Source organism: Sminthopsis crassicaudata, chromosome 2 (genome assembly GCF_048593235.1).
Source record: "Sminthopsis crassicaudata isolate SCR6 chromosome 2, ASM4859323v1, whole genome shotgun sequence".
NCBI lineage: Eukaryota > Metazoa > Chordata > Mammalia > Dasyuromorphia > Dasyuridae > Sminthopsis > Sminthopsis crassicaudata.
In genome coordinates this window covers 633,669,145-633,695,892 of record NC_133618.1, presented here as the reverse complement: position 1 = coordinate 633,695,892, position 26,748 = coordinate 633,669,145, and the positions used below count along the sequence as shown (strand labels likewise).

At 58.7% G+C, this 26,748-nt stretch overlaps 1 protein-coding gene across 1 annotated transcript in view; it reads left to right on the top strand.

Annotated features, from left to right (window-relative positions):
- The window catches only part of PALD1 (phosphatase domain containing paladin 1), an 83,825-nt gene that overhangs the window by 31,650 nt on the left and 25,427 nt on the right, over nt 1-26,748 (top strand). Inside the window, exons 2-18 of the mRNA XM_074296529.1 lie at nt 2,298-2,512; nt 4,114-4,216; nt 6,014-6,193; nt 6,693-6,857; nt 7,399-7,559; nt 8,860-8,935; nt 9,175-9,326; nt 11,043-11,142; nt 11,287-11,379; nt 14,249-14,344; nt 15,731-15,865; nt 16,182-16,298; nt 16,393-16,575; nt 16,837-17,019; nt 20,176-20,316; nt 20,714-20,785; nt 23,800-23,940. Coding sequence (XP_074152630.1) covers nt 2,328-2,512; nt 4,114-4,216; nt 6,014-6,193; nt 6,693-6,857; nt 7,399-7,559; nt 8,860-8,935; nt 9,175-9,326; nt 11,043-11,142; nt 11,287-11,379; nt 14,249-14,344; nt 15,731-15,865; nt 16,182-16,298; nt 16,393-16,575; nt 16,837-17,019; nt 20,176-20,316; nt 20,714-20,785; nt 23,800-23,940 — 2,283 coding nt within the window. The 5' untranslated portion in view covers nt 2,298-2,327. The remainder of the gene's footprint in view (nt 1-2,297; nt 2,513-4,113; nt 4,217-6,013; nt 6,194-6,692; nt 6,858-7,398; nt 7,560-8,859; nt 8,936-9,174; nt 9,327-11,042; nt 11,143-11,286; nt 11,380-14,248; nt 14,345-15,730; nt 15,866-16,181; nt 16,299-16,392; nt 16,576-16,836; nt 17,020-20,175; nt 20,317-20,713; nt 20,786-23,799; nt 23,941-26,748) is intronic.

Sequence of the window (26,748 nt, the reverse complement as noted above, 5' to 3'; positions counted from 1 at the left end):
GTTCTGTCCGGGGGTCTGGTTCTGCCCCCAGGGGCCCAGTCAAGCTGGCCTGAGCCCTTCTCCTCACCTCAGCCCTTCCAATACTTGATACCGGCACTGGATCCCCCTAAGGGAAGTATCCCGTGCCTTCACCCTCACGGTAGGCTGGGCCGTTGGGGGCCCGAGCCTCCCCTCTTGGGTCCTTCAGGAAGATCCCAAACGGGATTGCCAGGGTCAGCCATGACAGAGCAGCCACTGTGAGGGACGTGTGCACATGTAAAGTCGGCATGCCCTCCTGGTGGGGTTTCCTTCGGTGCACGTGAGGGGAGGTGAGGCAGACCCTCCGAGCTGGGCTTCTGGGCGACAATCCCCCGCTTGCTGCTTGGGGCTGTTCGGGGGCAGCCTTTCCAGGCCGCAAAGCACAGAAGCAATGGCAGTTGTCAGCAGCATTGTTCTGTGGGGTCCGGAAGAGGATGAAGCCATTGATGGGGGCCCTGGAGGCCATGAGAACGGCCTCCCCTGCAGAGAGGAGGAGGAGGAGGAGGAGGAGCTGCGGGGAGATTTCAGGAAAGGAATTTGGTTTCCCTCCAGACAGAGGGCACCGGGACCTTGAGGTCAGGCTCCAGGCACTGCAGAGCCATCTGATGGAGGCACTGGCTCTGGAAGGGCCCCATTTCCCCAAGCCAGCCTTGGGTCTGCAGCTGCAAACATCTGGGTTGCCTCTCAGCGTGGCTGGCTGCCAGCTGTGGGGGGACAGCCAAGGCCCGGCAGAGCAGGCAGGTTGTGGAGAGGCAGCGGCTCTTCTCTCCTGCTTGGGGGATGTCTGAGCCTGCCCGGGAGCAGCTGTGGCCAGCTGTTCCCCAGGATGCTTGGCTCCCTCCCCCACCTGCCCTCCCTCTGCTCTCCCCCTCCATCCCTCCCTTCCCCCCTCCCCTCCCTTTTTTCTCCTTCCTCTCTGCACCCTTCACCCCTCTCCTCCCCTCTTTGTCCCTCCTCTGTGCCTTCCTCTCTCGCTTCCCTTGGCCCAGGCCAGCTGTCTGGAGGCTGGGAGGCCCAAGGAGGCAGACGCTTGGTGCTCTGGACGTTGCTCGAGTCCTGGCCTGGGAAGCGGAGGCCCTGGTGGTTGTCCCGGCTGTCATTGGGCAGGCAGGGATAAAGCGAGGGTGGCCGAGATGAGCGGCCTCCGGGCCTGGGCCCCCTGGGGTCAGTAGCAGGGCCGGGATGTTTAGTCTGCAGGAGGAGGGGCTGGGCATGGGGAGCCGGCTGTCCGTCTGAGGTATCCTAGGGCTTGTCATGGAGGAGAGGGGCCAACGCTGGGCTTGGACCCCGTGATCCTCGCTCTGCTTGACCCTGGAGGGTGCAGCCGGGAGCCTTGGGGGGGAGAGCGGGGCTGCCAAGAGTCAGGGCCAGGCTCCTCACCAGCAGCAGGAGCAGCTCCCCAGGGAAGGGGTGGTCCCTGCAGGTAGTGAGTCCCTCTCCGGAGGGCTTCCCGCAGAGCTGGAGGCTCTTGTGGCTTGTCATTCAGTGTGGCCTCTGACAGTCGGTGATCCTGTGATGACATTTCAGGCTCATCCTGTTCAATGTTGGAACCATCTGATGTCCCCTCCCCCTATGTAACCGATGGGGAAACTGAGGCCCGGGGAGGGGAGAAGTGGCCTTGGCTGTGAGGGCCCTCTTAGAAGTTGTTCTAGGAGCAAACCCAAGCCCTCTGGCCTTCTCCTTTCCCACGGAGCATGGCTGCCCCCCCGGCTCCTGGGGGCCTCCTGGAGCCTCAGCCCTTCTGCCTTTGACCAAAAAGAGAGAGCTGGGCCGGGACCGGAGCCCTTTGCAGAGGGGCCCTCGTAAACACAAGGTGTGTGTGTTGATAAAGCTGTCTTAGGGAGGCTGCTGGGAACTGTCAGCTTTGACGGCCGGGGAAGAGAGGAGGAAGCGGTTTCCAGACCAGAAAGCGTGGGCCGAGCCCTGGGAGGGGCCGCGAGGGAGGCCGCCCCAGAGCGTGGCCAGTCGCCCCAGCCCGGACCGGAACCCAGAGCCCAGGAGCGGTTGGGTCCCGCGCTCCGGAAAGGGGGCTGGGCCCTCAGTGCAGTTCCTGGGCGGCCCCGGAGCACAGGGTCGGGAGAGGGTCTCTGCGACACGTCCCTGCTGGACGCCCCGGACACCTCGAGCTTTCGGCAAGTGCGCCGTCATTGTCAGAGGCTCCCGCGATCCCACGAGCAGGGCTCGAGTTCAGATCCTGCTTCCCACACTCCCCGGCCTCGAGCAGCCCTCTCGGCACCGGGCCCTTGGACGCTTCACCTCCCTCTGCCTTCCCCCCGCAGATTGCGTCCTGAGGCGGCCGTCCCCGGAGCATGGGTACCACGGCCAGCACCGCCCAGCAGACAGCGTCGGCGGTGTCGGGCCCCCCGTTCGAGGGCCTCCAGGGCGGCATGGAGGACCGCCACTCCCTCAGCATCCACTCCTTCCAGACTGCTGGCCCCCATAACAGCCGCGCCAAGTCCATCATCACCAACAAAGTGGCCCCCGTCGTGATCACGTGAGTGACCCCCGAGCAGACGGGCAGGAGGGCTGGGATGGAAGGGCCGGGCGGCCGCCTGTGCCCGGGGAGGCCGTTCCCTCCTCTGGGGGGGAAGGGATCCCTGAGCTCCGCCGGAATTCTGAAACCCAGGTCCTGAGCAGCGGCGTCTTCCAGGGCGGGTTTCCACGGGACCTGACGCCCCTTCCCCGGGGCTCCCACACACATTACAACGGAAGTTTAGCCAGCCTCATAGGAAAGTAAAGTCCTGGCTCCCGGGCCTGTGGAGGACATCTTCTGTGCTTGTGGAAGGGCTGGCTTCCTGGTGGATAGAGCGTAAAACTTGAATTTGTGATGACCTGAGTTCGAATCCTGTTTCAGACACTCATTAGCCAAAGGACCTTGGGCGAGGCCTTTAAGTTTTCTGAAACTCTTTATTTATAAAACGGAGATAATAAGTGTACCTCCATCACAGGGCAATTGTGAGGATCAAATGAAATAGCCCATGGGGGGAGGGGCAAGCATTTATTAAGTACCCACTGTATGCTGGGCACTGTGCTAAGTGCTTTCCAAGTATTTGGACTTGATCCTCAGAAGCACCCTGAGAGGCAGGTGCTGTAATTATCTATGTTACAGAGGGGGAAACTGAGGCAGACAGCTGTTCCGTGACTTACCCAGACCCACAGTTACTATTTGTATTCCTGATTAGAGACCAGCTGCTCTACCCACTGAGCCACCCATTGCCACCTTGCAAAAATGAAAACACTACGTAAAAATGCGAGCTGCTGCTAGTGTCAGTGCCTGGGTGGCTCCTCACTAACTGTGGTTGGAGCAGACCAAGGGCCCTTTCAGCTGTAAGTCCTGTGATTCTGGGACTTAGTCAGGAAGAGGGAAGGCCGCTGTGGTCACGTGATTGTGCCGTGGAGCTGGGCCCGAGGACCACATCTGGGCGAGTAGGGAGAGGCTGTTAATTCTCTGGATGGGGAACAGGGGTGGAGGGACGGAGAAGCCTCCAGCTCCAGACCCCCCTGCCCAGCCCGGACACAGGAGGGGACCTTGGGCCCCCGTTTGGGGGGTCAGAAGGCCCGGAGCTCAGTCCATGTGGTCCCAGTAGGCCGGTGGAGGAAGACCCTTGAAGGACACCAGACTTCTCGGGATGCAGGGGGAGAATTAGAATGGCCTTTGGCTGATTGGTGGATAGACCAATCCCTCTGGGGATTTTTAAGCACCTACTGTGTGCCAGGCTCTGATTGGGCGCCAGGCGTGGGTCCACGGGAGTGACCAATCTCTACTCACATTGATCATGGGACAGTCTGGTTGTTGCCGTGTATGATGTCGTCCTTCCATTTGGATGGGGCTTTTAAAGCTCCCAAAGTCTTCTGCCGCCCATCCCCGAGGGGCCCCGGGGGGTCGGGGGGAGTGCGGGCTTGTCGGACTCATTGTACAGATTAGGAGGCGGTGTCCCCACTCTCTGGTTAGGGCTTCCCTGTTAAGGAAGGAGCCAAAAGGGCTGAGGGACAGGGAAAGGGGAGGGGGGAGTCTCAGGGGCTCCTGGGCATGGCTCGAGGCAGCTCCGGGCAATGGGCGACCTTGCCCTTGACCGTCACTGCTCCCTGGGACAGGTACAATTGCAGAGAGGAGTTCCAGATCCACGATGAGGTGCTCAAGGCCCATTACACAGTGGGCCGGATCTCAGAGTCCACCCAGGAGCACTTCCTGGTCCAGGTGAGGCCCGCCCTTCCCCGTCACTCCTCCCCCCTCCTCCTCTACCTCCCTCTTTCTTTTCCTTTTCCTTCTTTTCCTCCTCTCGTTTCTTCTCTATTTCTCATCCTCCCTCCATTGTGCCGACTTCTTGCCCCTTTCCCCTCTTTCTTTTCTTTGAAAAGCTTCCCACTAATGGGAATCGCCGCCCTCCTGTCTCCTCCCTCCTCCTGCTTCCTCCTTCTCTCCCTTGCCCTGTTTCCCCTCGGGCTTCTGCAGCCCTTTCCTCTTGGGGGGCTCTCCTGAGCCGCCCGAGGCCCCCGGCTTCTCGGGCCACGCTCCACCCTGGGCCCTTCCCCGAGCGCTGCGGCAGGGAGCCGACCCCTGGTTGTGTATTACTCATCCCTGTCTTCTGGCCCAGTCCCTCTGGGCTACCAGGGCCAGACACTAATCCACTGTCGACGGCCAGAGGAGCCGTAGAGACCTTTGCATGAGTCTTTCCGTAGCTCGGGCACAGAGGAGCTAGGCTGCCTGCGAAGCTCACGCAGCCGGGCAGTAGCGGAGCCGAGACGCGGGGCAGACCGAGGAGCCGCATTTCTTCTCTGCCCTCCCGCAGCATCCTGGCCATTCCATCTTGCCGCGTCTGGAGAATCTCACTGTCCAGCTGTCCTTCTGGCCCTTCCCCCCCCCCGCCCTGGCGTAGCTTGTTCTCTGGGTTTAAGAAAAATGAGCCAGGCTGGGGATTTTCCTAACTCCTGGAGGCCTGGAAAGGAACATTTTTGTTTGTGCATCCGTGTGCTGTCTGTCCTGCCACTGAACGGGGCGGGGGGACCGGCTCCCGAGGCCTGAGACTTCTCAGATGTTCCCACGCCGAGGCTGAGCCAGGGGAATGCCCTGGTTCTGTGGCCCACCGCCCATCCTCCCACGGGAGCGCCCCTCAAGGAGGAGACCGCTGGCGGGGACGGGCACATGCCCGCCTGCCCTGCCCTGATTCCAGCCAGACCCCGTGGCAGAGGCCCCGCCGGGCGCTGCTCATTCTGCCTCGGGGGGCTTCCCTCCGCTGCTTCTCCGGCTCCGGCTTCCCTCGGCAGCTTCTGCCTTAGAACTCCAGCCTCCCCTTTGTTTCTCCCGTTACGAATCCTAGTTTCCAGCCCATTTGGACTGTCCGCTGCCCCAATCTTGCCCTGTTCTCCCTTGGTGGATTACACCGTCCTGCCCCGCTCCTGGAACCCAGTCCTTCCTTATCTCCATCCTGGCTCCGGTGCCGTCCTCCCATCCTCTCATTTCCAACATAGCCTGGGTCCCCTCCTCCACCGCGCCCCCTCCCGCTCTTAGCTGCGGGGGCTCCTCCAGGACCCCCTCCGCCTGGTCCCCCTCCCCCCATTGGAATGGAAGCCTTCTGAGGGCAGGCGTGGCTGTGGGGTTTCCCCCTCTGTCCTGCTTTAACAGGAGTTCAGCCCTCATAGGCTGTCTCTGAGCACTTGGCCAGGGTCTCCTCTCCCTGCCTGGGGCTGCCCCCAAAGGTGGACGTCGCTGAGGAATCAGCTCCCCGTGGGGGGGAGAGGCTGAACCCCCCACCGGGAACAGCCTCAGATCCCGGTTCTCTCAGAGTGACTGGGGAGCCTTGTTGGGTTCCTCTGTAAACCGCAGGTTGGGCTGCCTGGTCTCTCCGTCCCTCAGGGCCGGCCCCCCAAGAGAGGAGACAGTGGGTGCGGCCTGTGGTAACTCAGACAGAGCTGGTGGCCCGAGGCGGACGGGAAGCCTGGGGGGGGGCCCCGCCACGCCCCCCAAGGCTCTGCCCCTTCCCTCCTGTTGCTCCAGGGGCGCTACTTCATGGTCCGGGACGTCTCAGGGAAAATGGACGTCTTGAACACCACAGGCAGCTGCGGGGCCCCCAACTTCCGCCAGGCCCGGGGAGGGCACGCCGTGTTCGGCATGGGGCAGCCCAGCCTGGCGGGCTTCAGGAGGCTCCTCCAGAAACTCCAGAGCGACGGCCATAAGGTGGGCGGGGCCGACCCCCTTCCTCCATGCAGGGAGCTGGTCTGGGGGGGGGTGGGGGGACCCAAGAAGAGGGAAGGATGGGAGACAGGGGGAGGGTGCACGGGGAAGACGGGGAGCTGGCCAGGGTGGGGGCAATGGCAGGGGCGGTGGCCATGGTGATTGGATGGGGGTGCTGGTGGGGGTGGGGGTGGGGTTAGTGACGGGGCGCTGATGGGGGTGGGGTTAGTGACGGGGCGCTGATGGGGGTGGGGTTAGTGAGGGGGCACTGATGGGGGTGGGGTTAGTGAGGGGGCGCTGATGGGGGTGGGGTTAGTGAGGGGGCGATGACGGGGGTGGGGTTAGTGACGGGGCGATGGGGGGGGGTGATGGCCATGGTGATTGGATGGGGGTGCTGGTGGGGGTGGGGGTGGGGTTAGTGACGGGGCGATGACAGGGGTGATGGCCATGTGTAGTGAGGGGGCGGTTGCTGTAACGGCCCCTTCCCCTCGGACTCGGGCAGGAGTGCATCTTCTTCTGTGTTCGGGAGGAGCCCGTCTTGTTCTTGCGCCTGGACGATGACTTCGTGTCCTACACGCCTCGGGACAAGCAGAGCCTGCGCGAGAATCTCCGAGGCCCGAGCCCCGGCGTGCGGGCCGAGAGCTTGGAGCTGGCCATCCGCAAGGAGGTGACGGTGGGGGAGGGCCCTGGGGGAAGAGGAGGCGCAGGCTGGCCGCAGGGCCATCGCTCAGGTCTGCGAGGACCTCGCCCACCATTTGACAGCCAGGAAAAGGCACCCGTCGGGGCCACTTGCCCCAGATTACCCAGCTAGGAGATGTGCGAGGCTGGATTTGAATCCAGTTCTTTTGGCCCCTTCCATCGTTCCAAGGGCTTCAGAGGCAAGAAGACCTGGGTGCGAAACTTGCCTCCGATGCCTACGAGCTGTGCTACGCATCTCATGGGTGACCCCAGAGGGGGTTGGACTTCGTGGGGAGTAAGCGCTTATTAAGTACCTACTATGTGCCAGACACATGCTAAGCGCTTTTTACAAACATTATCTCATTTGATCCTCACGACACCCCTTGGGTGTGGGAGCTGTCATTGCCGTTCTGTCGTTGGTGACTGAGGCAAACGGGGCTAGATTTGACCTCGGGTCTTCCTGACTCGGGGCCGAGCGGGCCTCCAAGACCCCGTCCCAAGGGAATGACCTCTGACCCTTCCCGGTGCAGATCCACGACTTTGCCCAGCTGGGCGAGGGCACGTACCACGTGTACCACGACATCGAGCACTTCCGGGACGAGCCGCGCTCGGTGCAGATCCAGAGCGAGGACGACATCCACGTGACGGAGGAGGTGTACAAGCGCCCCATCTTCCTGCTGCCGTCCTACAGGTAGCGGCCCGGGGGGCTCCAGGCCGTCGGCCCCTCTCCCGGGTCCTACCTTCACTGAGAGAGAGCTTTAGGCAGGGGCTTCCTACCCACGCCCTCAGTTTTCCTACTTGCATAATGGGCTGATTTATTTCCATCCTCTCCTTTACTATACTTTGCAAATGCACATGGGGTCAAATCTTTGGAATAAACCCCTGGGCATATGGAGGATTGTTTATGCCTTCCCCTTCTCCCTTTATCTCTTTATTTTTTAGTTAAAGCCGTTTATTTTCAAAACACAGACATGGGTAATTTTTGACATTCACATTTGCAAAACCTTGTGTTCCAATTTTCCCCCTCTGCCCCCGCTCCCCTAGACAGCAAGGGGTCCACTCTATGTTAAGCGCGTGCGGTTCTTCTATACACGCTTCCACATTCATCACGCTGCACGCGAAGAATCAGATCAAAAAGGGAGAAAATGAGAAAGAAAGCAAACTGCGAGCACACAAAAGCATCTCTTTAAAAAGATTTTTATTGATGCCTTTTATTTTTACAGCTAGTCGTCGCTTTTCTTTTCTATTAAGCAAACATTTATGAGTGCTTACTTGCTTCAGGGCATTGGGAAATCTAAAAAGAAATCTAAAATCTAAATTTTATATATTTCCCACTGCCCTGTGGGCTTATGGTCTGGCTGGGGAATAAGGCAGACACGGAGAATGTAATATCCCTGGGCCCGACGCTTTGAGACTTTTGAAGAATTTTGTTCATTTCCAAACGTTTCTACCCTCCCTTCTCCGGCACGATGCCCCTCTCACTTCCCTCCCCATGAGCCGTCTCTGGCAGAGGGAAAAAGAAAGAAAATTAGTTCAGCAAAAGCAGCCAGTCTGTCGATCGTGGGGGTCTCTGCCCACTTCAGTTTTCTGGGCAGAGATTTGGGAGTGATGCTGGTGCCCACCAGGACGCAGAGAGGAAAGCCAGCTTCCTCTTTGGGGACTGGGCTGACCTGGGATAGCCGGGCACGCCGGAGGGAGCCCGAGCGTTGGGTGCCTTTGCCATGTGGCCATGGACACATTGCTTCCTCTCTGTGGGTCTCAGTCTTCTCTAAAACGGGAGGACGTACTTGACCATTTCTAAGGGCCCCCTTCATTCCTCTGACCAGTTGAGTCCTGAAGGGGAGAACTGGAGGACTCCACTTCCACATGATCTTAGCCCCCTCTTCTCACCTAGGGAGTCTCTCAGCCCCCTCTCCGCACCCAGGGGTCTCCTCCTTGAGCCCTTTGCTCACCTCGGGGTCTCCCAGTGATGAGTGTTATTGACTCGCCAGGTACCACCGACTGCCTCTGCCAGAGGCCGGGGCACCCCTAGAAGCCCAGTTTGACGCCTTCATTGGGTTCCTCCGGGTAAGCAGGGGATTGGGGGGAGGATGGGGGGCCGCCATTTGTGGGGTCTGAACCCCTCTGGCTGGGGGCCGTGGTTGGCCGCTGAGAGGGAGAGGATGGCGGGAAGAGCCCCTGCTGTGCGCCGGCCCAGGCTCTGAAGGCGGGCGGGAGAGGGCTTGGCCGTCGTGCCCAGGGCGGGTCCTGCTTCCCTGGGCTGCTCAGACCGTGATGTCACGTGATTGACAGTGTCTTGCTTCCAGGAGAACCCCAGCCTGCTGCCGCTCCGGGACCCCTCGGGGACGCCCCCCGCCCTGGTCTTCAGCTGCCAGACCGGCATCGGTAGGACCAACCTGGGCATGGTCCTGGGCACTCTGGTGCTCTCTCACTGCAGGAGGCCGGCCAAGAGGCCAGAGTATGTGGGCAAGTCACAGAGAAACTATGGGAGGGGCAGGGAGGGGGTGGGGGCTGCCACTGAGTCAGGGGCCTGGGGGGGAAGGAGGCCGCGGACCGGGCTCCCAGGGCCTGGGTTCTGGCCCTACCCCTGCCTACTTTGGGACCCTGGGGCCTGGAGGGGGAGGAGCTGCTGGGGGGACCCCTAATGCCCCCCCACCCCCCGGCCTGGACCTTGGTGGGGGCTCAGGCTCCAGTGTCCAGGATTACTTCTGTGCTAATGGCTTAAAGCTGCACGAGGACTTTTGGGACACTTTGCCTGTTGTAGACGTGTGATGGTGTCTGATCGTTCTGGCTTAAAGCAGGTGCCCTGAAGGCGCCGTGGGCTGCAACAGGATCCCTTTTAATGGCTAAGGATGGCGAGCCTTTATGGAGCACCTACTGTGCGCCAGGCGGGGGCTCGGGGCTTACTCATTCTCAGTTTACAGAGGAGGAAACTGAGGTAGACGGCGGTTACACGGAGCGGAAGTGGCTGAGGGCCAGACTTGGGATCTTCCTGGCTTCAGGCCCAGGGCTTCATCTGCTGCACCGCCTAGCTGTCTCTGGGCAGGGGAGGGGGAAAGGAGGAGGAGGAGAGACAGAGACAAGAGACAGAGACACAGAGAGAGACAGAGAGACACAGAGAGAGACAGAGAGACAGAGAGACAGAGAGAGAGACAGAGAGAGAGACAGAGAGAGAGAGAGAGAGAGAGAGAGAGAGACAGAGAGAGAGAGACAGAGAGACAGAGACAGAGAGAGAGAGAGAGACAGAGAGAGAGAGAGAGAGAGAGAGACAGAGAGAGAGAGACAGAGAGACAGAGACAGAGAGACAGAGACAGAGAGAGAGAGAGAGAGAGACAGAGAGAGACAGAGAGAGAGAGAGAGAAAGGGAGAGAGACAGAGAGAGAGACAGAGAGAGAGAGACAGAGAGACAGAGACAGAGAGACAGAGACAGAGAGAGAGAGAGAGAGAGAGAGACAGAGAGAGAGAGACAGAGAGACAGAGACAGAGAGACAGAGACAGAGAGAGAGAGAGAGAGAGAGAGAGAGAGAGACAGAGAGAGAGAGACAGAGAGACAGAGACAGAGAGACAGAGACAGAGAGAGAGAGAGAGAGAGAGACAGAGAGAGACAGAGAGAGAGAGAGAGAAAGGGAGAGAGACAGAGAGAGAGACAGAGAGACAGAGACAGAGAGACAGAGACAGAGAGACAGAGACAGAGAGAGAGAGAGAGAGAGAGAGAGAGAGAGAGACAGAGAGAGACAGAGAGAGAGAGAGAGAAAGGGAGAGAGAGACAGAGAGACAGAGAGAGAGACACAGAAAGAGAGAGACAGAGACAGACAGAGAGACAGAGAGAGAGAGAGAGAGAGAGAGAGAGACAGAGAGAGAGACACACAGAGAGACACAGAGAGACACAGAGAGAGACAGAGAGAGACAGAGAGAGAGACAGTACAACCTGTGCTCTGACTAGACAGCTCTGAAGTCCTATTGAAGCTCTGCCTGGGGCACCCCCTGGTATTTCTTTGAGTGGGGGGCTGCCTGCTGGGGAGGAGCTTTTCCAGCTTGGGCCCGTGTGCCCCTTGCCCTGGTATTGCCTGTGGGGGCGGAGGAGGGCTCAGGCTTCTTCCCTCCCTCCCTTGCTTGGGCAGGGCCAGCGGGAGCGAGGCTGTATCTGTCTCCTTGTCTCTCCCCTCCCCCGCAGGGCAGCCCCCTCCCACCCTGACGCCCGGCCCCCGGAGCACTCGGAGCTGGTACAGAGCTTCATCTGCATGGTCCCCAAGGGGAGGCAGATTGTGGAGGAGGTGAGGGGGTCCTGGGGGATGGGAGGGGGCCGGGGGAGGTGGGCAAGGCCCTCCCCTCTCTCTGTGGTGCTGGGTTTTCCCCCTCCCCTCCCCCTCATGACTGTCTCTCTACCCCAACGCCCCCCTCTGCTCCCCCCCCCTCAGGTGGACCACAGCATAGCAGCCTGCTCTGAGCTGCATGACCTGAAGGAGGCGCTCTTTGAGAAGCTGGAAGGGCCGGGCCGGGACCAGCCACAGGTGAGGGCAGCTTTCTCCTCAGAAAGGCCGGGGGCCGTCAGCAGTGTGGCCCCCCTCCCCCCCGCGGGCCCTCGGGCTTTGCGGCCCTGGGTCACGGCTGGGCTGGGTCTGGACCGTCCCCGGCTCTCCCGCGCTGAGACATCCCCGTGGTGCCCCGGGTGAGGAGACGCTGACCGTGCGCCCACATCCTGCGCCTGGTCGCGGGGCTGGCTTGGGGGTCTCAGGCTCCTGCGGGCTCTGGCGTTCCGTGCTCCCCTTGGGGCGTTCCTCCCTCGGACGTCCCGGGCTGGGCCCTCCTGGCGCAGACCATCATGGCTCCGGCTTCTCCGGGCTGAGGCCGACTCCTTCTCTGAGGTGGAGGAGAGAAGGCTCGGCCTGAACTTGGGGCCTCAGACACTGGGCTAACCCCGGGCCTCGGGAGGGTCAGATGGCCTGGCAGGGCCCCGGACTCCGGGACCACAGAGCTGGGTCCCAGGCCTAGAGGCCCCGAGGTCGGGCCTCCCACTTGGCGGCTCAGACACAGGAAGAAAGCTCCCTGTGTCTCCCTGGCCTGAGGCTTCTGCCCGGAGGGTGCGGGGAGCGGCCTGGTTTGTCCGGGCCCCTCCGTCCCCCGCCCGTCGCTCTTCCGACAGGGTGAAGGCTCGCAGCCCTGGAGGAAGGATGGGAACAGGACAGGAAAGGAGGAGGGGAAGTTTATTTTTCTGCCTGGGCCTTCTGGCCTCCTGACATAAACAGGATAGAAGAAGGTGTCTCAGCGGGCCGGCGGCCGGCCCTGCTGCTCCGTGTTAAAGTCCAGGCCCTTCCTGGAGGGATCCCAGGCCCCTGTCTTGCTGCTCGCCCGCCCGCCCGTTCCGGCCCTCTCACCAGCCCGTGTTTATGCGAAGCCGCAGCTGCTTCCCAGTGGGGGCTCTTGGGCCGGAAGGACCTCGGAGTCTGTCACCAGCTTGGTCCTGTTTTTCTGCCTTCTTGCATCACTTTCTAGAGTTCTGCCTTTGTTTCTCCAGATTTCTCTTAGTTTTCATTTCTGATCATTGGAGGATCCCTTAGGGAACGTTCTGTCCGTCAGACAGGCTGTCACTGCAGAGCAGAGATGTGAATTCAGGCCGTCCAATAGGAAATCCCCTGTTTTCCCCCCTCCTCTCCCTCGTCTCCACTTTGCTTTCAGAGAAAGAGTGGGGAGGGTGAGTGGACTGCACTTGTAGCTGGAGGGAGGCTCACTAAAAGTACATCTACAAAGTAGATTTAAAGAAATCCCACTTCCTCCGTCTTCCAGCACTGATGCTCGGTGTTCTAAGCTTTCTCCAGTCTGATAATCTGTATTCTAAAGTCCCTCTCACCTTTGGAACTCCCTCCCAGCTCTGTGTTCTAAGGTACCGCTCACCTCTGATATTCTGTGTTCTACGTTCCCTCCCACCTCTGTGTTCTAAGATACTGCTCGCCTCTGATATTCTGTGTTCTACGTTCCCTCCCACCTCTGTGTTCTAAGTTCCCTCCCAGCTCTGTGTTCTAAGCTACCGCTCGCCTCTGATATTCTGTGTTCTACGTTCCCTCCCACCTCTGTGTTCTAAGTTCCCTCCCAGCTCTGTGTTCTAAGCTACCGCTCGCCTCTGATATTCTGTGTTCTACGTTCCCTCCCACCTCTGTGTTCTAAGGTACCGCTCGCCTCTGATATTCTGTGTTCTGAGTTCCCTCCCAGCTCTGTGTTCTAAGGTACCTCTCACTTTTGACAGTGTGTTTTTAATTCCCTTCCAGTTGTGTTCTGAGTTCCCTCCCAACTCTGTGTTCTAAGGTACCGCTGACCTCTGATATTCTGTGTTCTACGTTCCCTCCCAGCTCTGTGTTCTAAGGTACCTCTCACCTCTGATATTCTGTGTTCTGAGTTCCCTCCCAGCTTTGTGTTCTAAGGTACCTCTCACTTTTGACAGTGTGTTTTTAATTCCCTTCCAGCTGTGTTCTAAGTTCCCTCCCAGCTCTGTGTTCTAAGGTACCGCTCACCTCTGATGTTCTGTGTTCTGAGTTCCCTCCCAGCTCTGTGTTCTAAGGTACCGCTCACCTCTGATGTTCTGTGTTCTGAGTTCCCTCCCAACTCTGTGTTCTAAGGTACCGCTCATCTCTGATATTCTGTGTTCTGAGTTCTCTCCCAGCTCTGTGTTCTAAGGTACCGCTCATCTCTGATATTCTGTGTTCTGAGTTCCCTCCCAGCTCTGTGTTCTAAGGTACCGCTCACCTCTGATGTTCTGTGTTCTGAGTTCCCTCCCAACTCTGTGTTCTAAGGTACCGCTCATCTCTGATATTCTGTGTTCTGAGTTCTCTCCCAGCTCTGTGTTCTAAGGTACCGCTCATCTCTGATATTCTGTGTTCTGAGTTCCCTCCCAGCTCTGTGTTCTAAGGTACCGCTCATCTCTGATATTCTGTGTTCTGAGTTCCCTCCCAGCTCTGTGTTCTAAGGTACCGCTCACCTCTGATATTCTGTGTTCTACGTTCCCTCCCAGCTCTGTGTTCTAAGGTACCTCTCACCTCTGATATTCTGTGTTCTGAGTTCCCTCCCAGCTCTGTGTTCTAAGGTACCGCTCACCTCTGATATTCTGTGTTCTACGTTCCCTCCCAGCTCTGTGTTCTAAGGTACCTCTCACCTCTGATATTCTGTGTTCTGAGTTCCCTCCCAGCTCTGTGTTCTAAGGTACCTCTCACTTTTGACAGTGTGTTTTTAATTCCCTTCCAGCTGTGTTCTAAGTTCCCTTCCAGCTCTGTGTTCTGTTCTAAGACTCTTCCCAGCCCTGATGTTCTTTGTTCTAAGAGCTCCTTCAGGGCTGATACTCGAGCATCCCGTGACTGCCACTTAATTCCCTTTAGTTCTCCTCCCCTCCAGGGAAATGGCGGTCCAGAACCCCAGCAGCAGAAGACTCTGCAGAGCTTGGAACGCTACTTCTACCTGATTGCCTTCAACTACTACCTGCATGAGCAGGTGAGCCAGCCTTTGGAGCCAGCGCTTTGGGGCCTGGCTCTGCTTCTGCTTGGCTCTGGAGCCTGTGGCGGGACCTGAGGGAGAACAGCTGGGAGGGGGGGGTGAGGGAGTGTGCTCGTGGGGGGCCCGGCTCTGCTTCTGCTTGGCTCTGGAGCCTGTGGCGGGACCTGAGGAGAAAATGGGAGTGAGCCTCAGTTTTCCTTATTTGCAAAATGAGCCAATTTGGCCAAAATCAATCCAAAGCATCTCAGAAGTACTTAGCTATGTGTGAGCAGAAGGGAAAAGCAGAGATATTCCTTGCCCTCGGGGAATTTAGATTCTCTTTCCCCCTTTTTATTTATTTATTTTTTTCTGGTTATACATGGCCAGTAATTTTTAAAATACTCATTTCTTTATGAATCATGTCGGGAGAGAAAAATCAGAACAAAAAGGAAAAACCCGAGAGAAAAAACATAAGAATAAAGAAAAGCAAAGGAACGTAGAATGTGTCGATTTACATTCAGTCTCCGAGGGAGCTTACGTTCAGATGGAGGAACCGATATGAATGTACTGGGCAGACGCCCGGAACTTATCCCCAGTAGCCTTGGAGGGGAGGGTGCTTCTGGTGGGGGCGCCCAGGAAAGGCCTCCTTCAGGCGGCTGGATGACCTTCAGTATTGGTCTGGGCTCCTTTGCCTGTGTTTGTGTGAATGGAGACGGGGCAGAGCTAGGACTAGGGCTAGGCAGGGTGGGCTGTGGCCCAGGTGTGAGATGCTCTTTGGGGAGCAGCCTGCTCTTTGCAGACCTGTTTTAGGGTCCCCACGTGCTTTGTCTCAGCTCTGGGAGGGTCCGGGGGTGGGGGCAGAGAGCTGAGGTGACTGCCGGCCGGACAGGGCGACAAGGCGGCCTTCCCCCTGGGTGGGCCACAGACAGTGTGGGTGGCTGGGGAAGAGGCGCTAGCTGTAGCATCCCGGCTCCCTCCCCACCTTCCCTCCTCTGTGCTCTGGCTAGGTCCGGGACTTGGCCGAGGACAGGCCCGAGATCTGCCCCACACCCTTCTCTATTTGCCCGCAGCCTCCCTGCTGGCCCCTCTGGGGTGTGGGGCACCTTGCTGGGGGCTGGAAGTGGGGAGTCTGTTGGCAATCTGCCATAGGGTGGGAATGGAGCCCTGGTCCGGGGGGCGAGCGGGAGCAGAAGGGCACCGCGTGGCCTCAGACGGGCTCCTGGTCTCCTGTTCCAGGCCTCGGTTTCCTACCCTGAGAAGGTTGAGGCAGGAGTCCTCCCTCTGCCCTGATGTGTCGTAGGGCTGGGGCAGGAGCCGCCCGAGGGTCCCGGGTGGCGTGGGTCCGGCTGGGCCGGGTGCCCAATAGCTCACCCCTGAACGCGGGGTCTCTGTCTCGGCCGCCAGTACCCCCTGGCTTTTGCCCTCAGTTTCAGCCGCTGGATGTGTGGGCACCCGGAGCTGTACCGGCTGCAGCTGAAAGTGAGCACGAAGGAGCCCGCGGTCCTCGGGGAGCCGCCTGCCAAGGAAGCGTGGGTGCTGGTGAGACACCTTCTCTGCCCTCGTCCCTGGTCCTCCCTTAGAGTTTCCTGCTTCTCCCTTGGTGCTCCTCCTGTCCCATTTTCTGCTTATCCCTGGAGCCACCTGTGTGACCCTGGACTTGACCTTGCTGGCCCTCAGTTTGCTCATCTGCAGACAGTTCCTTATGGCTGGCAGCCGGCGGGAGCCAGGGGAAAAGCCTCAGACCCAGGACAGGGGTTCTGGAGCTGCCCACAGCCCCATTTGGGCCACCTCTGGGCCCCGCCATTTGTCATCTGTGCAATGGGCACAGAACTCCCCTGAGCTTGTTCCCTTTCAGGTGGCGGACGAGCCCTTCTCCCCCGACGTGCTCAGCACTGCCCGTGAGATGAACGTGGCCAACTTCCGGAGGGTGGCCAAGATGCCCGTCTATGGCATGGCCCAGCCTAATGCCAAGGTGACCGGTCGGGCCTGGGAGGAGGGGCTCCCCCGTGGGTGGCTGATGGGGCGCCCCGGAGGGACCTGCCCACCGCCCTCTCCTCCCTCTCCAGGCCGTGGGGAGTGTCCTGGCCTACCTGACGGACTCCAAGAGGAAGCACGGGCGGGTGAGCTGGATCAACCTTCGGGAGGAGGCGGTCGTGGAGTGCGACGGGCAGACCTACACCCTGCGGGAGCGGGGCAACCTGCTGGAGCCCGTGCCCGGCCCCGCCGCGCTCCCCCCTGAGCAGCTGGAGGTGAGCGCCGCGAGCCCTCGCCAGTCGGGTCCTTCATCCGCCCCGAGGCCTGGAGGGTGCTGGAGAAACAGCAGGCTGAGTCCTGGGTCGGATCCTAGCACAGCAAGAGGGGCTTCTGGACCCCGTTTTACAAGTGACCCCAAGCCTCAGCTGCCTCTGTTTCCCCATCTGTAAAAAAAGGTCCCCTTTCACATCGAATCCCCTCAGGACCCTGTAACCCCGGCTGCCCAGCGGCCCTCTCAGGCTCCCTCCTTTCCCCAGAAATTGGAGTCCCAGCTGAAGGCCCGCGTGCTGGCTTCCCCCAAGCGGATCGAGTTGCACCCGGACCGGGACCAGCAGAAGCCGATCCAGAAGTGCCTGACCATGCAGGACATCGTCAGCCAGAACCGGGACCTCTCCTATCAGCGCCTCCCCATCCCGGACTTCTGTGCCCCGAGGGAGCGGGTGAGCGGGGCCGGGGGGTGGGCAGGGTCCGCTGGGCTATGGGCGAGGAGCGGGAGTCGGGCTCCGCTACTTCCTGTCCGTCGTTTTGGCCCCGTCTGATGCTCTGGGAGCCCCTTTGGGTTTCCTCAACAGACGCCATTTCCCTCTGCAGCTCGTTTTACAGACGAGGAAACTGAGGCAGACAGTCTGAGGCTAGACTTAGACTCAGAAAGATGGGACTTCAGTCCGGCACTCTGGCCACTCTGTCACCTCGATGCCTCGGGGGCAGATGGGAAATGGTGGCTGTGGGGTCGGGGGCTGCGTGGACAGAAGTGGGAATGTGTTGGAGCCGGCCCAAACCAACTCTGGGAGGCCTTGCTGATTTTGCAGTGCATCAGACGTGTCCCCCCCCCAGCCCACTGTTGAACCTTTCCCAGCACGGTCGGCAGCTGGCCCTCCCCCCCTCCAGACCTGTGGGGTGGGGTGGGAGGGGGCGCTGAGGGTCAGCCCCCGGCCTGTGTGCAGGGGATGCGGACCCCCCGCCTCTGGCATGCAGGCACCCCGGGGCTGTAGTAGGGGCTCTCTTCTCCCGGAGCTCGGGACGCCCCCCAGGAACACAGGAAAGAGCGGGCAGGTACTCCCCTCTCCTGGTGAAAGTGGAGCTCAGGCCCCAGTGCTGCGGGGAGGAGGGGGCTGGCTCTTCGCTGGGTGTCTGCTGCCACCTCCTGGACACCCGGCGTCCCGATAGTCTGGGGTCTGAGCCTGAGGCTGGCCGTGTGGCCTGGGAGGGGGCCGGGCCCCTGCCTGGCTGAGTTCCCGGGCTACCTTTGGCTGGAGGTGTGCGACACCCTGTGTGGTACATGGGGGGGTCCCTCCTCCTCACACACCCCAGAGCTCCCTGTTTAGGGGAACTTTCTAACAATACAGCCCCGAGTGAATGTCATGGAAAAGGCACCCCGATTCATGGGGGCTTGTGGGGCAGGGTCAGGGGCTCTGAGTGAGAATCCAGCCTCAGACCCCAGCGGCTGAGGGACCGGGCTGAGTCTCCTCACTCCGAGACTTTTTTAGCCTCAGTTTCCTCAGTTTTCCTAAAATGAGCAGGAGAAGAAAATGGCAAATGGGCTCTCTGCCCGGGAAACCCTGGGGGGGGCAGCAAGGGGCAGGGGAGTGACAGAAAGGTGCAGGAAGTACAGAGGCCGCACGGGGGGAGCACCCGGTCTGTGGGTGGGGGGCAGGAACCCTGGGCCCGCGCTGGCCAAGGTGCAGGCTGGGGGCGGGGCCGGGCCGCCAGCTGTGCCGCCAGTGTTTGTTGCACTCGTGTTGCGTGTGTGTGTGTGTGTGTGTGTGTGTGTGTGTGTGTGTACACGGTGTGTGTGTGTGTGTGTGTGTACACGGGGTGTGTGTGTGTGTACACGGGGTGTGTGTGTGTATGTGTGTACACGGTGTGTGTGTGTGTACACGGGGTGTGTGTGTGTGTGTGTGTGTGTGTACACGGTGTGTGTGAGTGTGTGTGTGTGTACACGGTGTGTGTGAGTGTGTGTGTACACGGGGTGTGTGTGTGTGTGTACACGGTGTGTGTGAGTGTGTGTGTACACGGGGTGTGTGTGTGTGTACACGGGGTGTGTGTGTTTGTGTGTGTGTGTGTGTACACGGTGTGTGTGAGTGTGTGTGTACACGGGGTGTGTGTGTGTGTACACGGGGTGTGTGTGTTTGTGTGTGTGTGTGTGTACACGGTGTGTGTGAGTGTGTGTGTACATGGGGTGTGTGTGTGTTTGTGTGTGTGAGTGTGTGTGTACACGGGGTGTGTGTGTGTGTGTACACGGGGTGTGTGTGTTTGTGTGTGTGTGTGTGTACACGGTGTGTGTGTGTGTGTGTACATGGGGTGTGTGTGTGTTTGTGTGTGTGTGTGTGTGTGTGTGTACACAGGGTGTGTGTGTGTGTACACGGGGTGTGTGTGTGTGTACACGGGGTGTGTGTGTACACGGTGTGTGTGTGTGTGTACACGGGGTGTGTGTGTATGTGTGTACACGGTGTGTGTGTGTGTACACGGGGTGTGTGTGTTTGTGTGTGTGTGTGTACACGGTGTGTGTGAGTGTGTGTGTGTGTGTGTACACGGTGTGTGTGAGTGTGTGTGTACACGGGGTGTGTGTGTGTGTACACGGTGTGTGTGAGTGTGTGTGTACACGGTGTGTGTGTGTGTACACAGGGTGTGTGTGTGTGTACACGGGGTGTGTGTGTTTGTGTGTGTGTGTGTGTACACAGTGTGTGTGAGTGTGTGTGTACACGGGGTGTGTGTGTGTGTACACGGGGTGTGTGTGTTTGTGTGTGTGTGTACACGGGGTGTGTGTGTGTATGTGTGTACACGGTGTGTGTGTGTGTGTGTACACGGGGTGTGTGTGTTTGTGTGTGTGTGTGTACACGGTGTGTGTGAGTGTGTGTGTACATGGGGTGTGTGTGTGTGTGTGTACACGGTGTGTGTGAGTGTGTGTGTACACGGTGTGTGTGTGTGTGTGTACACAGGGTGTGTGTGTGTGTACACGGGGTGTGTGTGTTTGTGTGTGTGTGTGTACACGGTGTGTGTGAGTGTGTGTGTACACGGGGTGTGTGTGTGTGTACACGGGGTGTGTGTGTTTGTGTGTGTGTGTGTGTACACGGTGTGTGTGAGTGTGTGTGTACATGGGGTGTGTGTGTGTTTGTGTGTGTGTGTGTGTGTGTACACGGGGTGTGTGTGTGTGTACACGGGGTGTGTGTGTGTTTGTGTGTGTGTGTGTGTGTGTGTGTGTGTGTACACGGGGTGTGTGTGTGTGTGTACACGGGGTGTGTGTGTGTGTGTGTACACGGGGTGTGTGTGTGTGTGTACACGGGGGGTGTGTGTGTGTGTGTGTGTACACGGGGTGTGTGTGTGTGTGTACACGGTGTGTGTGTGTGTGTGTATGTACACGGGGTGTGTGTATGTACACGGGGTGTGTGTGGGTGTGTGTGTACACGGGGTGTGTGTGTGTGTGTGTGTGTGTGTACACGGGGTGTGTGTGTGTGTGTGTACATGGGGTGTGTGTGTGTGTGTGTGTGTGTGTGTGTGTGTGTGTGTGTGTACACGGGGTGTGTGAGGAGGCCGGGGCCTGTGTGTTCAGGGCCCCCCCGCCCCGCCCCCAGCCTCTGTGTCCGTCTGCTCCCCAGGACTTTGAGTGGCTCCTGCAGGCGGTGAGGGAGGCACTGGCCAAGGACCCCAGCACCAGCTTCGTGTTCAGCTGCCTGAGTGGCCAGGGCCGGACCACGACGGCCATGGTGGTGGCCGTCCTCACCCTGTGGCACATTACCGTGGGTACCGCCTCATGGGGGGCACTGGGGGGCAGGCGCCGTCTCCCTTAGCCGCCTGAATCCCTAGCATGGGCGGAGGTGGGGGTCAGGGAGGACCACTGGGGAGCGGGGAGGACTACTAGGGAGTGGGAGGACCACTGGGTGTCATTAGTCATTAGGGGGTGGGAGGAGAGTGTTGGGAAGACTGGCTGACTCAGGGAGAATCAATGACCCCAAGGTCATTCAGCACTGATGCGATAAGGCCCCCGGCCAGAGGAGCAGTGAGTGTGCCGGACAGTGTCCGGGGTTCAAGGGCTGCTTGTGACACTTCCAGGGGGTCTGGCCTTGGACTGAGAGCGGGGGTCCTGATGAGCGGGGAAAGCCGGCCCCAGCCCCACGCTCTGCTCTGCCCCCACAGGCCTTCCCCGAGATGGGCGAGGAGGAGATCGTGAGCGTGCCGGATGCCAAGTACACCAAGGGAGAGTTTGAGGTGAGGGGCCCCCATCCTTGCCCTGAGCCCCCCGAGGAGCCCCTCCCGTGCACCCCCACTGGGCTGAGGGCGCATCACAGGCAGAAAGTGCGGCCCCTCAAGAAGCCTCCGTTTGAAGGGGAGGACAAAGCAGAGATGGGAGAGGTGGGAGAGAGGTCCCCGGGGGGCTCTGCCCAGAGCGCCGGGGCTTCGGAGTGGGAAGAGAATTCTGGGTAAATCTGGCTGAAGCTCGGCAAGGTTGGGGCTCCTTGGGGCAGGCAGCCACTTATTGTTAGAGGGGTTTTTCCTTAAGAATGTTCGGGTCTAAGTGACCCCCTCAGTCCTGACCCCCCCCAGTCTGCTCCTGGCCAAACCTTTCAGGGATGCACCAAGAGGTCGGGCCAGGGCAGAGGATGGCACGATGGTCGCTTCCTTCTTCCCGGAGGCTGCTTCCCAGAGTGCAGAGAGCCCGGCGGGCTGCCCAGGGGCATGGAACCAAAGTGCTTAGGAAGGCGCAGCTGGGTGGCTCAGTGGCTGGAGCTCTGGGCCTGGGGCTGGGGAGAGTCGTCCTCCTGAGTTCAAGTTGGACCTCAGACACACATTCGATCCTATTTGCCTCAGTTTCCCTATTTGTAAAATGAGCTGGAGAAAGGCTCTTTGCCAAGAAAATCCCAAAGGACACCAAGAGTCAGACACAGCTGACCAACTCAGTGACAACGAGGTGCTTCATAAACGCTTTTTCATTCACTCCTTGTCAGGATTTGAACCTAAGTTTTCATGGCTCTAAGCCTGCGGGCTTCCCCCTGCCCCACAATGCCTCCCTTAGTGTTCGGAGTCACTAGAACTAAGCTGGAGGGTCGCGGACCTTCTGAGAGGCCTTCGGGAACCTGGCGGCCTCTGGGTGCAGAGAGCTGGGATAGAGCAGCCCCTGCCCGAGGGAAGCTCACGTTCTAACAGGGAGGAAACGGGGGTGTGAGTGTGTGAGTGTGTGAGTGTGTGTATTTATGTGTGTGATTGTGAGTGTGTGTATGTGTGTGTGTATTTATGTGTGTGATTGTGAGTGTGTGTGTGTATTTATGTGTGTGATTGTGAGTGTGTGTATGTGTGTGTGTATTTATGTGTGTGATTGTGAGTGTGTGTGTATTTATGTGTGTGATTGTGTGAGTGTGTGTGTATTTATGTGTGTGATTGTGAGTGTGTGTGTGTATTTATGTGTGTGATTGTGTGAGTGTGTGTGTATTTATGTGTGTGATTGTGAGTGTGTGTGTATTTATGTGTGTGATTGTGAGTGTGTGTATGTGTGTTTGTATTTATTTGTGTGATTGTGTGAGTGTGTGTGTATTTATGTGTGTGATTGTGAGTGTGTGTGTATTTATGTGTGTGATTGTGAGTGTGTGTATGTGTGTGTGTATTTATTTGTGTGAGTGTGTGTGTATTTATGTGTGTGATTGTGAGTGTGTGTGTGTGTATTTATTTGTGTGAGTGTGTGTGTATTTATGTGTGTGATTGTGTGAGTGTGTGTATATTTATGTGTGATTGTGAGTGCGTGAGAGGGTGTATATTTATGTGTGTATAGACATACACGCGTATTTATACATATAAAATGCAGGTATACGTATGTGCATATATGGGTATTTATGTGTATAAATTTGGAGGGATGGATATATAAATGTGTTCTTACACCCAGATACATCCGTGCACACCGGCATACATATGTGTGTATGTATAACATATCAATGTACACACACATATACATATATATCAATATGTATATACACATGTGCATAATTATAAATATATCGATACACAGACATTTGTAAATACATAGAAACAAAATGACTTTTTATGCATTTATATACAGAAGTATATAGTACATACAAAATATATATTTTACATCCGTATATAATATACAGAAACAAACGCATATAATTCTAGACCAGTTTCTATGCAGAGTGCGAGGATATGAATAAAATATTGAAGTGCAAGACCTTGTGTCTGTAGAAAGGAAACATATTCCCACGTGCAGATTGTGCATATTTCTATCCGTGCATTGGCACATATTCCTATATAAAGTAAGTCCGAGGGGCCTTGGGGAGAAGGCACTCACAAAGGAGATGGCCCCAGAGGGGATTCTGGGAAGCTACATCCCAGGCGGGGGGCACTGCCGAAGCAAAAGCGTGGCGATGGGAGCCGGAATATTGTAGACAAGGAACATGAAGAAGTGCGGTTTGGCCGCCCTGGTGTGAGCGAAAGGGAGTCCGTGGAATGAGGCTGGAGGGCAGGACTGGGTCAGAGGGAACGACGCCTCTTGGACACTCTTTAGATGTTTGTGGGGGGCATTCAGTGTGAAATGCTCCGTAAGATCTGGAGGATTGAGCAGGAGACCCCGAGAGAAACCAGCTCAGCGTCTTTGGGAATCCGGGAGTTAGCAGAGAAATGAGACATAAACCAAGAGAGGCAGAGGGTTGTGGAAGAGACCCAGACTTTGGGTCAAGAAGGTCCAGCTTCCAGTCCTGCCTCTGATTCTTTCTGTGTCGGTCCCCTGGGACAGATCTTCTCTGGGAATCAGTTTTCTTATCTGTTAAATGGACACAATAATGGTATGGTTGTTCACTGCTTCACAAATGTTTCTTTCCACAAAGATTGTTGTTGTGGAGATGTCATAGTCCCATCTGGCTCTTTGTGACCTCCTTGGGGCAGAGATACTGAAGTGGTTGCCATTTCCTCATTGTACAGATGAGGGAAACTGAGGCAGACAGGACCGGTGACTTGGCCAGGGTCATGCAGCTAGGACGTGTCTTCTCAGAAAGCTCAGGCTCCCTGACCACACTAGGGCGGCCCCAATCGCTGCTGTAGCCTCACATGAGCTTGCATAAAGCAGACCTTCCCCAGGGCAGTAGCCGTGGGAGCTGTTGTGACCGATGGCCCCCTTCCACCCTTGCAGCCGCCTGGGGTGGCCCTCCCGGAGGAGGGGGCGGCCCGTCAGGGACTTCTGGGTTGCCTCCTCTGCCCTTCTCTCTCTCCCTCTGATGCAGGTGGTGATGAAGGTGGTCCAGCTGCTGCCGGATGGGCACCGGATAAAGAAGGAGGTGGACATGGCCCTGGACATGGTCAGCGAGACCATGACCCCGATGCACTACCACCTGAGGGAGATCATCATCTGCACCTACCGCCAGGTGAGCCTCCCTGCCCCTCGGGCCGGGCACCGAATGGCACGGGGCATACGTACGAGCTAAGACACAGGGCAGGTCGGCTCTCAGCGACCCGAGGCGCGCTCAGCCTGGGCCCGGGCTCTCAGATCAGCAGCTGGGCCTGCGGTAGCCGGAGGATTGTTCTCGGGATCCTGGAGGATCCAGCCCGCAACTCTTTCTGGGCAAGTGGGCTGAATCAAATAAGATGAAGTTCCCCGGGGCCGGGCTCCTCTGCGTCAGATACAGGTCTTTGTTTGGGTCCAAAAAATCAACTGCAGAAGAGCAAGATGGGGGGGGTTGGCCAGAGAGCCGTAGTTCTGAGTTCCGAGGGGCCGAGGTCATGCTGGGCGAGGGGGGGAGGTGCAGGGAGGCGAGGGGCCCTCCTCGGGAAGCAGCTGGAGGCCTGGGGCACAGATTGAGAAGGAAGCGGAGGACCGAGGGAGCTCTGGGGGACGCTTGTGGAGCGGCTCGGAGTGGGGCCTGTCCGCCCAGTTTGGTGCAGCTTCAGAGGGCCGGGCTGGGAGGAGACGGGTGGGGTTTGCAAAGGGACTAATTTCTCTTGGGTTTGGGGGAGAGGTCTCGGGAAGGCCGTCCGAGGGGCTCCCCGAGGGGGGAGGCTTCCGCCCACCACTTGTTGGGTCTGTGGTAGTGGAGGTTCCTCGGCGCATGTCGGAACTCCCTGAAGCCATCTTCAGATTCTGTGGATTTCAAACAGTTGTGTAGATGATGATGATGATGATGATGATGATTTTTTGCTGAGGCCATTGGGGCTAAGTGACTTGCCCAGGATCCCACAGCCAGGAAGTGTTAATGTCTGAGGCCGGATTTGGACTCGGGTCCTCCTGCCTCCAGGGCTGGTGCTCCCCACTGCGCCATCCAGCTGCCCCTGGGTAGATGCCCACCCTCTGCCTCGCCTCCAAACTGCAGGAGACGGGGAAATCCAGACGTCCCCAGCCACTGGCGGAGATGCTGTCCCCTGCATCCCTGCTAGGACACTCTCGCTCATGTCTTCCCATCTGTTTGCCACAAGAGGGCTCCCTCGGGTGCTTTAAAAGCCAAATGAGAATTGGTCATTACCCTGGGTTGTGCCCGCTGAGCTTCCCAGCCCGGGCTGCCTGTAGAGGCTCCCTAGGGATCCTCGGAGGGACCTGGCAGAGCGAGGACAGGCTGGCCCTGCCTTTGCTGTGTCTCTGAGGGCCCAGATTTTGGGGCCCAGCTCTGGCTGCCAAGGGGTGTGTTCTAGAATGCTGTCTCTCCCACCACCACCGGCCCCGGGGAGATTACGGCAGAGGGGTCGTGTTGGGGTGTGGGGGGGTGGCCAAGTCTGGGCCCCCTGGGAATGCTGGGGGATGGGGTGGGGATTTCCCAGAGTTCCCTCCTGCTGGCTGGGACGCCCAGCTTCCTACCCACACACACTCACATACACTCAGACCCTCATACGCTGTCTGCCCTTAAGGATTTTTAATAAAGCTGAGGTCAGTCCCTCCCCCTCCTAACTCTGGGGCGGAGCTTTCTCCGGCTCTCGCTGTGGAAAGACCTCTCCTGGCCCTGGGAGGGGAAGGCGCCAAGGGCATTGGGGGACCCTCCTCCCCTGGAGGCCACAGTGCCCCGAGACGTCTGGAGGATTGCGGCCTCCAGGCTCCGGAAGCCCCCAGACCCCGAGCCGGGCTCCCCAGCTGCTGGCCCGAGCTTCCTCCCAGGTGGACCGGGGTTCCTCAGCCGCCTGATCCACGCCCACTCCCCACTAGCCCACCCTAAGACCAGCCACAGAATCAGTCAGGAGCGGCCGGCTTTGCCTCCTGCTCTGTACTTCTAAGCTGAGTCATCGGGGACAGGTCACAGCCTCAGGGACAGCTGGCGGCTCAGTGGTTAGTGCCCTGGGCCCAGAGGCAAATTCAAGTCCAGCCTGATTCTTAGTGGCTGTGTAACTCTGGCCAGGCCCTGAGGTCATGAACTTTAACCTTTTTTGGTTTCCTCAGTCATAAAACGGGCGCGTAACAAGTAGTACCCACTTCCCAGAGTTGTGGTGGTTGGGAGGGCATTTAGCACAGTGCCTGGCACACAGTAGGTGCTTAATAAATGCTGATTGATGGAGAGGTCATGTAGGGTGCACAGGGACCTCTGCCTTCTTACTGGAGCTGTAATCTCAAGGGAGGGGGTTGCCCCCCCTCCTTTGCCAGAAAACCCTGGGTTTCTTTATGCATGGCCCACCAGGTGCTGGGAGGCTGGGAGCTGCCTTCTTCATGCACTTAGGAGAGCTTGGGGGGCGCCGGGGGCAGGGAGGGACGGTTCTGAGTGATGGCGGTGGGGGGGCTTGGGAGTCAAGGTGATTCGTGATACAGTGTGCTCTTGCTGTCTAGGAGGTTCACAAATGGGAGGGTGGCCTGGAGGGCCTCGGATGGACAGACAACTCCCGGCCCCTGGTGGTCTGGGTGTCCTAAGGGCCTCGCGAGGGCGGAATTCACAGAATCACAGAATGTCCGAGTTGGCTGGGGCCCTGGGACCAGGACCCGGGAACACAGATCGGGGAAGGTCTGTCCGGGGCCCTGGGACGGGGACGTTGGAACGGAGCGTAGCCCGTCCGAGCTGTAAGAGGCCGGGGAGCTTGGAACCTGCGCACCCAGAAGGGACGGAGTCTTGCTTGCAGTAGGGGCCGGGCCGGGCGGGGAGGGTGCTCACACTAGAGAGTGAGGGCCCTGGAGGGGAGGGCTTTGCTCAGGGTCTCCTGGCTGGCCGGGGCGGGTGAGCCTGTATGTTGCCCGGGTGCCCTGGGCCTGGGGGCAGCAGCAGCAC